At 38.9% G+C, this 10222-nt stretch overlaps 1 protein-coding gene across 1 annotated transcript; it reads left to right on the plus strand.

Moving 5' to 3' along the window:
* Window positions 1-667: 667 nt before the first annotated feature.
* LOC104516962 (thioredoxin-like protein 1) lies at window positions 668-9471 on the plus strand. Its single transcript, XM_010161483.1, has 3 exons — window positions 668-832; window positions 3009-3113; window positions 9219-9471. The coding sequence occupies exons 1-3, from the start codon at window positions 707-709 to the stop codon at window positions 9246-9248; spliced, it is 261 nt and encodes an 86-aa protein (XP_010159785.1). The 5' UTR covers window positions 668-706; the 3' UTR covers window positions 9249-9471.
* Window positions 9472-10222: the final 751 nt, after the last annotated feature.

A 10222-nucleotide genomic window follows, 5' to 3' on the forward strand; every position in this document is an offset into this window, starting at 1 on the left:
AGAGGCTAAAGTCTTCTCTCCTGAAATACAGGGTTTCGAGTTTACTGTGCACCCTCCTCACCTCCGTAAGGATTCCAAACTCCAGCATTTCGTGGTCGCTGCAGCCAAGGCTGCCCTTGAGGCTCACATCCCCCACCAGCCCCTCCCTGTTGGTGAGAACAAGGTCCAGCATGGCACCCCTCCTCGTCGGCTCCTCTATCACTTGGATAAGGAAGTTGTCATTGACGCATCCCAGGAACCTCCTGGCTTGCTTCTGCCTTGCTGTGTTGTCCCTCCAACAGATATGGGGGTGGTTGAAGTCCCCCATGAGGACCAGAGTATGTGACTGTGAGGCTGTTGTTATCTGTCTGTAGAGGGCCTCATCCACTCACTAATAAAATAAAGTCTTCAGGTGTTATTTAACACAGCAAAACTATTACTTTTAGACTTTTTATTGGATTCTTTTCTGTGGAATTCCATCTCTGATGCATAGAGGAGTAGTGCAACTCTGGATGTTTTTCCGTATCCAGGGTGGTGATGTAGGATTGGCCGATAAGGTACTAGAACTATAGAAGCTCGTGCCTTCCTTGCGTGGTATCTAGAGACTGAGAAGTGTGGGTTTCTCAAGCAGCATTTTGAAAATATATTTAAACAATGCAATACAACTGTTTTTAATGCAGGGCAAGGTCCAAAGTACATAAAGATCTTTATCAACCTTCCTCGATCTATGGATTTTGAAGAAGCAGAACAAAGTGAACCAACTCAAGCCTTGGAGCTGACACCAGATGATATTAAAGAAGATGGGATTATCCATCTTCGCTATGTAAAATTTCAGAATGTTAACAGTGTAACTGTAAGTAAAGCTTCTGTTTGGAGGTCTGTGTGGGCTGAAAACCTCACAGGCTTTTAAAGCCGTGCATGTTTGCTGATAACATTGGGTGTGTGTTTAGTTTCTCTCCGCCATTCGTGTCGTGTGTTTACGCAAAGTGTTTTTAAGGAGGTGAAGGTGAGACAAGGCCACGTGCGTGCAATGTCCCTGACCTAGCGTGCGACGTAAGGCTTGCTGTCACATCAGCTAGCGTGCTGTTTAACACAACTTGCATTTTTACTAACCTATTTGCTTGAAAGGCATCTTCTCTTCATTTGAAGAGACAAGGAATCCAGTTTCTCAGTAACCTGATTGCAGAAATGAGAGTTTGAGTGTCGAGTGAAGTACTTGCGATGTCTTTAAACTCAGTACCTGCTCTCTGTGAGGATTCTTAAATGCTATAATCAAAGCACCTTTGTCTTTTAATAAGCTCTCGAATTCTCTTGCTGTAAGACTTTCCATAGATTTCACATAGGGTTTTGGACTCTTAAATGCAGGTTTAGCTTCTCCTCTTCCATTTTAAAAATACAGACTTCTAGTACAATATTTGTAGTGACTAAATTGATGCTTGAATTGCTTTATGCCTGGCATTAGCCTGGTACTGCGCTAGCCTCATTTCTTGCAGTGTTAAGTTGAACTGGTTTTCCAATAACTCCTTTTCATATCTGTTATTTCCGTGGCATTACCTTTGCCACCAACTTTATCCTCCCCTGAATGAAATGGATATCGGCCATGTAGACTTATGTTCTCCAAAGCTGTGCTGACAAGTATAAGTTTACGTATTTGTTCTTTAATAAAATCCTGTGTCAGGTTTAGATGGGATGATGTGCAAACACCAGGCAAGTGATAAGATGATTAAATAAATGTTCTGCTTGTTTGCGCTCTTTGTGTGTGGGTGTTGCAGTAAAACTCCCAGTTTCCTAACTAAACCTGGTTTCTATGTTTAAGACCTCCTAAAAATGAGGTGTTCGGTCACCTTTTCCACCACCTGGCTTTCCAGTGTGGGTCATGAAGTTCTGCTTGCTTCATAGCACTGTAGATAAGTCTTCATTTGGTTCCTGATGAACAGTTGTCATGCACACATTGTCTTGCTCTTCTGCCACGTATAATTATAACTACTTAAGGAATGTTTCCATGTCAGTATTGGCAAGTTTATACTTCATTTATATATATATATATATATAAAAACACTACTAGGATTGTTAGTTAATAATTTTTTAAAAAAGGTAAGTCAGTCCATACAATTCATATCTAATGCCATTTTCCCCTATTTGTTGTGTGCTTCTCTTCATTACTGCTACTTCAGTGGCTTTTTTCTCTGTACTTGCTGAACTTTTCATATCATTCCTGAGACAGAATCTCAGAACATGTTGTAGTTCACCTCTGTTTGTCAAAAGTCAGTCTTTGGCATGTTTTTCTGTTTCTTTCCATCTGATGAGCACTTTCTTCGGGATTCCCACCCTCACCTTCCACACATCTTGTTTTTATAGGGAAATACATACTCTTCCAACTACAGTGAAAGCCCCTTGGAGGGGTGAATGTCTGTACTGGTCTAGATCCACAAACACCTCCTTGCTCTTTTAACTCCAAATTCCTTACTGCCTCGTGCAAAAAAAAAAAAAAGCTCTTTCATTTGTCTACTCTAGCAAGTGTAGTGGTTCCAGCAATAAATCCTTAGTTCGTACTTCTGAAGAAGCTTGATATTTGTTTGAAACCCTAAAATAACCTCCAAGACGAATATTCCTAAAAAAACATGATTATGCAAGCTGTAGTAGTAAACTACATGTGAATAGTCTTAGGGGCTTTGGCAAGTGTAGTTAAATTGATATTTAACTTGATTTCCAGTCATATTACAGTGACTAGTGAATTGTGACTTCTTAAATCCTGCTTTTGCTTGCCGAGTGTGGTCTTGGGTCACAAGTGGAAGCTGGGGAAATCCGAGCTGTGGGGGGGTTTTAACAAACTACTGGGAAAATAATAGCGTTCTATATAATCGTTCTTTAAAATAAGAGGATAGTAACTTCTCTAAAGGTGATAGAGGCCTTGATATTGGAAAAAGTGTTAATTTGGTTAGTTCAAAACTCTTGGGCACCAAATGTTTTTGTGTATTCATTCAGGGATGGACAGTTGACTAACTCTTGTGTTTGGGTTTTTTCTGTAGTTGTTTGTCCAGTCCAATCATGGTGATGAAGAGACCACAAGAGTTACATATTTCACATTTATCGGAACTCTGGTCCAAGCAACAAATATGAATGACTTCAAGCGAGTGAGTCCTCTTTCTTTAAAAGCACTTTTGAATGTTATAAACCTACTCAAAAAATGGGTTGAAGGAACAAATATGCTTGGCTGTTACTACATTTCTACAACTAAGGGTAGTTTTGGCATCCAAAATAAACCGCGTGGCTTGATCTTGGCATGTCTTTGGTCTTGCTTACAAGTTTTTGTTCATTGACTTTGTCAAAATAATGGATAAGAATGTATAGAAGAAAACTTGAGGAATTGTCAAGTTATAGACACTACACACAATGTTATTTTATTTAATAGCTGTGAAATTTATGTCTTGATTTTGAAACTTGCTTTCTGTTGCTGCTCAGGAAGTAGAGAAGCAGTTGCATGAGCAAATTAAACAGGCTCCTTGTGGTTGACTTTTCCTTTGAAGGATTTTATTCACCTGGCCACATTAAGCTTGAATTCTGACAAATATTTGGTCACAAGGTGTCTGTTTAATTTAACATACCTGCTTTTGAAAGAGGGAATAAAGCAAACAACTCATTGCTGGATTAATTTAGACACACTAGTGCTGAACAGTAAGGCACTCTCGGCTCTTGATTCTTTTCAGAATGTGAAACAGGTTTGGAAGGATTGAAATTTTAAACACACATCTTTTTCAAAGTGTAATAAGTCTTTTTTAAAAAAACTGGTGTACAACATAGTAAAAGGGCAAATACTGCTGTAACATCTGCCTACAAACTAGTGTGTAGGTGACTAATAACACTGAAAGCACCACAAAATTTATTATACGAATAACCTATATCTTCAGAAGGTTAAAAACACTTGCCAACATGTCACGTACTTGGCATTTTTAATGTCAGAACTTGATCTTAACTTCTACATGTAAAACTTAATATCTCTGCAGGTAATTATTAAGTTAATAAATAGAAGTTTTAACAGGTTTTGCTGCCTTTCAATGAAACTCGGTGATTGAAAAAGTTGTTCTAATGTATTAAAACAATATGAGTTGCGGTGGGTTTTTGTGTGCCAAGTGGGTTTTTGAATTCATGCGTGCCCTTGTGCAACCCTATAAAGGCATTAAATGTGGCGTGGGTCTCCAGATATCTTGCCCTCTGCTGTAGTTAAGAGGGAATTGACGGCTCTCACAGTTCTGGATGTAGCATGGATGCTTTGAAGCTGCTATACAGCCTGGTAAATACTGTTCCGGTTAACAATTTAGGTTTCCTTAAAGTTTGCAGGTCTTGGCACTGTGGAGTGTGCCCTTGTCTGTGACATCCCTTTAAATGGGAGGGGGCACAAACTTGCCAAGCTGTGGATGCACCAGACAGTCCCACAGTATTGGCATTGTGCTGGTTACATCAGGTTGTTAAGGAACTAGCTGGAACGGTCGATCATGTAATATTCTTATTTTGCTTCCCAGGTGTGTAGCTTTAATATTAGGTTGTTAAAATATTTTATCGTCACAAAGGGGATGTGTAGTCTGGCAGAGTTGCAGTGCTCTTAGGAATTTAAACTTTAGTTTCCTCTCTTCCAGTATTCCTGTCAGTTATGAAATCTTAATATAACCTTGGGAATTAATTATATTTAGATTTGTAGGCTAACTGGGAAACCTTACTTTTCTTTTAATCTCCTTAAGTGGTTACCCACACTACTCCTCACTGCTCCCTCATCTCAGCCCATCTCTACTGTTTGTATTTATCTTCTAATTATGATAGAAGTAGTATTGCAGTGTTAGAAACAAGACAGAGGAATGCTTTTTTCCCTGAGTTTAAGTGTTCGTAAGAATCGCCTCTTCTTCATCAGGGAGTTAGTTTATGAGGGAATGACGGCACGGACTCCAAAGCAGGTGTGCGATCAGAGACCCTTTATTGCAACAGCACAGGGTATATATAGCTTAATGCACGCTACACGAGGCTAACACACGTATCTTGCTAAGTTCTAATTGGTTACACACATATCTTACTAGTTTATGATAGGTTACTTTGTCTCGGCCACGCGCTGATCTCACGCAAACTGTTACTGATTCTTTCAGCTCTGCTCTGAGAACCTTATCAGTTTCACATCCTCCTTAACTAGCTTGCTTATCACTCAATGTCCTTGGCTTGTTCTTTTCCCATCCTCTAATGTACTGTTGTATCAAGCAGCTCCACATAGTTACCAAATGAGCCACTGAACGAGTTTCCTACAAGTTTATGTGTTTAATATTGATCAAGTCTTGTTTCCAGTACTTATACTATCAAATAAAAAGCTGAAATACATCTACTCTGAAAAGTAACACAAGTGCTAAGCTCTAGTAGATAACTCAGTCCTTTCAGTAGTGATTTTTGGCCTAGAGATAATTTGGAAACTCATAGCGTCACAGAACGTGATGTTTTGAGGAAGGGACCTTAAAAGATCACCTCATCCAACCTTTCACAGGAAAGGGAGCCTAGGTGAAATGATTTAGCATCCTGAAAACCTCTTGCAAGAACTCTGCTGCATCCCTGTGGAGGTTGCTCCAGTGAGTGATTATTGGTGTAAAAAATGTCTTGTGTAGTTGGTATTGCTGGATGGAGTGAGTAAAGTTAGAAACTTGGTTTAATATGTTGTGTGTGGCCTGGTCTTTGCACAGCTTGATTTTTATCCTCTGGGGAGGAGAGAAGTCTGTGGAGTGATGGAAAAGAGGGGAAAAAAAAATCCTGGGAAAAGATACTGCTTGGAACTGACTGTGGTGTAGTAAGCACAGAGAGTAGAAGGGAGAGACCTATTCTTTGTCCTATTAGCAGAGGACTAGGATGACTATTCCCTTCCTATATGTATTTAATATATTCCGAAATGCTTTTGGCAAAGCTGGATTCAAAGGTGTGCATGTTTTAACAAATATCCTTAGGGCTTAGAAGTGTTTATACTGCTGTTTCTTGGTCACCCAGGGTCTGACTTAAGGCACAACCAGTCATCTAAACTACTGTAGTAGACTGCATTTGAGTTGTTCTGATGCTCCGAGATACTCACTTGGATGATTTTAGGCAGACAGCTGAAAGTACAGAGTGAAGGTGCAAGTTCTGTGGGGCTGTTTACTATTGCTTGATCACTTAGCATTAGGGTAGGCTCCTGTGAATCTCATGGTGAATTTGTAAACATGCTTTTGTTTTTGGAAAAGCTTGTACAATCTAGTTGTTGCTTATTTCTGGTATTAAGGAATAAACTGCTGGGGCATAGATGAGTATCAACAGGTTTTGGGGTATTTTTAGTCCCCTTGTGAAGGAAGGCTTGCTTTCTATTCAGAACTGCTTATTACTAAATGCTGCTGCCTTTTTTTTTTTTTTGAAACATTTTGTTTGGTTTTCAGCTTAACTTCCCATTTCTAAATAACTAAAAAGGCAGAAATTAAAAAGTAATACTAAGATTGAAATGGTCTTGCACTGCTCCCTCTGCTCATCTAGCAGCTCTTTCACCCTTTCCACAATCTCAAGTGCTGCTGCAAGAGCCACCTTCTCTGCACCTTCTACCAGCAGGAACAGCCTTTTCTCCCTTCTGACTGATCATCTCAGCTTTCCCCTCCACTCTCTGCTCCAAATCTTATCTTAAACATGTCTCTTACTTCTCTTACAGTCTTACCCAACTTCTGTCCCGCTGTTATTCCCAACTTGACATTTTAAAGGCATATACCACACAGTACTTACCAAATTAGTTTCTGTAACTAATTTTTCAGCCTGTATTGAATTTTGTCAAGCTGTTTAAGGTGCAGCTTGTGAAATACTCTACGCAGACTTAACTTTTTTTAATATCTTAGTGGAGCTCAGTATTCTTCTTTGTCATGACCCTTCAGTAAGTAGGAAGCAAGCCAGAATGTGCTGCAAAGGGCTATTCTGTATTGCCACTCTAGTGGCACTGGGCATCTGCTTGGGGAAGACATGGGGAGGAGTTGGTGACATACCACCAGCATCCTACTCATTTTACTTCCTCCACATCTTCATATATCTTTGAAACAAACAAAACCGACTCTCCTCAAGAAGGTTCAGCAAGAAAGTGTTTCCAGTCCTACTCTTGAACTGGAAACCATGGAGTTGGTTGTGGTTTTGTCACCGTCAGGCTCTGGACTGATGCTTGGGGGGGAACCAAATGATTAAAGAAAAGCCTGTTCCAAACAGTCATCATTTTGTGGGAATTCCCAGCTGTAACCACTTCCTTAGAATGCACTAGATGGCAGTTGCTGTAAAGGAAGAAAAATGGATCTAATTCTGAGAAAAGAATAAGGATAATTGTTTAGTTTGAGGTTTAAATACACTGTTTACTTTTGGGATGGTGAAGTGGGATGGTCAGGAAATGTGTTTCTTTGACATGTGATGACAATCTATCCATATGAGTGTGATTTTTCACAGATAATACACATGGGACAGTTGTCAATTGCTGCCTCGGACTGGTATAGCAAGATTTTTCATTGTTCTTCCACACTTGTTAACACCTAATCTTTAATATTTGAACTGTGTTCTTTTTCTTTTTTTCCCCTTAATCTATGTGTTAACGCAGTTTATTTGCTTTGGATACACATAAAGAATATTGCTTCTTGACAAGTTTAACTGGTCTTTTCCTTTTTAATTTCATTAATTGAATCTTACTGCAAGTGATTTGGCTTCTGATAATTTTTTTTTTTCCTTCGTTCCTAATCTTGTCAGATTGGAATTTTCCTGACCCTTAAACATGAGGTTGAATTTACAGCTTGGTGAAATTCTCCTAGTCAGGGGTTCCTTGGAGGTGAAAATGTTTTTTAGAAGTACTTTTCATCAGTAAATCTCAATTATTTTGTGACAGTGATAACTCAGCTGACCAAAAGCAGCTGGATAGTGCAAAATTTTCCCTCTGGAAGGTTGACAAGAAATGAAAAAAGGGGAAAGATCAGGAAGAATACTTCTAGTGGGTCCATGAGAATTCCCTAGTTTAGGACCATGGGTGTGTTGGTTTGTTTGGTGTGTTTGGTTTTCTTGTTTTGTTTTTGCTTTCCCTCTAGTTCTGTATTTCATTGTTGACTCTTTAAATCTTGTGTGTTATATTGTCACTTAACTGCAGAGGTAATTAATGCTTAATGCATTTGCTATCGCAGGCAGTTGGTTAGAAAGGTTTTACTCCTTCGTTTTCAGCATCATTACGAGTAGTAACAGGAAAAACTATGTTCCATTAATGTAATCTTCAAATCTCTGTTTGTGGGAATTCTGACTACACCTTGTTAGACCTGTAAGCGCTGCTCTAGCAAGATGGACATGAATTGGGAATTGGTACCTTGCCCAAGGTCCCGTCTGCAGTTTGAGTCTTAAACTTGAGGACTTATTTTAATTTTTTTTTTGTTTGTTTGGCTTATAAATGGATTTTTTTCCCATGCATCTGCAAAAGCACTAAAATTCTGTCCAAATCCTTTCTGAAAAGTGACTAAAATGGCATAATTTTCTGCTCTCAGGATTTTTTGTTTGCTAATCTTAACAAAGGGGACTGTATGCCCTTCTGCAGTGAACTATGCTAAATTTAAACCTGCATAGCAGGATGTCGAACACTGTTGGCTGGCCAACTGACTCACCAGAGTCTGGGGGCAGGGGTGATCTTATTCAGAAAAGGGAAGCACTAAGGTGATTCTGATTCCAGGTGGAGTTTGCAGAATTGGAGATTGGAAGGAGACTGGGTAAGGAATCTTTTTTTTGATAAGGAATAACCAAAAATCAGGTGACTTCCAGATTTCTTTATAGGTTTCAACTGCGTTGTAAGGCAAATGTTCTTAGTGAGGTAAGTAGCAAGGCCAGGGGAAGGGAACATGCGTTTGGGCACCCAGTGGTTCTTCCCATGATAGTATTTTACATAGCATTAAGGTTGAATACTTGGTATACCTTAGATTAGGTGTGGTCTGGTTGCAGTTACTGTCTTCTAACTCTTCTCAAAAGGAGACTGATGCTTTGTCTTAGTACTACAGATAAGGTGTCTTGTGTGTTTTGCATCCCTCTTAACCTTTCAGAGGGGATCACAGCTCCTGCAAGTGCTTCAATAATTCATGCTGAAATGCATTACTATAGCTGAAAATTCAGTTGCACTTCTTTATATTGAGACCTAATTAAAAAAAAATACTTAGCGGGGCAAGATTGTTTAAATGTTATTTGGTGGTTTTTTCTCTTACCAGGTAGTTGGCAAAAAAGGAGAGAGCCACTAGGATGCAAAAAGACACTGGAAGGCCTTACTGCAATTGGAGATCTTAACTTTTACCTACAGCTCCTGGATAATTGCTTGACTGTAACCAGAGACTGTCGATTTGTTTCATTTAATGCCTTTACTAATAAACCATTGCTTTTGTTGAGACCGAGTTTCCCTAGTGCATTTCTCTTGTAATCCTCCTACATGTATTTGTAAATAAAATTCGTTACTTTTACCAAGTTTAATTTTGTTGTTCTAGTAACTGGGGCTCTTTCTTTGTCCTGTTAAGCTTCAAAACTTGACTGGCTTGGTTTTAGACTTAAAAGCCATAACGTAGCTTGTATTTGTTCACTTGAAAATGTCAAATCTATGTGAAAGGCCATCTAAAAATTAAGTATGAGCTACTTTGTTACAAGACCGAGTGAATTTAGGATCATTGTTCCCACAAAATACAGATAACTTCTCGGTTCAGGAATAACTTCACCTATTTTGGAAATTACCCTTTTGTTCCCCACCTCAAAAAGCTTAGGAGGAAGAAGCATATTTGAAGTTGCCATTCCATGAGCTTGCAGATTTGTCTCAAACGGTGTGCTGATGCAAGCTGTTTGGCACTGAGATTTCTGAATCTTTGGAAAGTGTGTGTGTGTGTTAAATTTTATTAGAAAATATTGACCTTGTTTCTCAGTCAGGCTCTAGCAACCTGTGCAATTCTGGGGATTTAGATGGTTGTGCACCCCACCTGAACATATATTATTTCTTTTCTTGAATGTGTTTTTCTCTCTTTGGATCTTGATAGGGAAATGTTTATTGCAAATCCTAATTTTACATTTGTAATTGGAATTCCTGTTCTCCTTTGATTACATTTTCTTGTAAGTAATTTGAATACATCGGGTATTGATCAGCACTGTACACATAATACTGTAGAAATTCCCTGTCAAACTTGATAAGTGTTGTAATTGGCATAATTGATTTCTTTGTAAAGTTAAATTTGTT

This window comes from Eurypyga helias, unplaced genomic scaffold, assembly GCF_000690775.1.
Source record: "Eurypyga helias isolate BGI_N326 unplaced genomic scaffold, ASM69077v1 scaffold9551, whole genome shotgun sequence".
NCBI classification, from domain to species: domain Eukaryota; kingdom Metazoa; phylum Chordata; class Aves; order Eurypygiformes; family Eurypygidae; genus Eurypyga; species Eurypyga helias.

Coding starts and splice junctions, on each gene's coding strand:
- LOC104516962 (XM_010161483.1), top strand. CDS start 707: ATGGATTTTGAAGAAGCAGAACAAAGTGAACCAACTCAAGCCTTGGAG. Junction 833..3,008: donor AGAATGTTAACAGTGTAACT/GTAAGTAAAGCT, acceptor TTTTTTCTGTAG/TTGTTTGTCCAGTCCAATCA. Junction 3,114..9,218: donor ATATGAATGACTTCAAGCGA/GTGAGTCCTCTT, acceptor TTCTCTTACCAG/GTAGTTGGCAAAAAAGGAGA.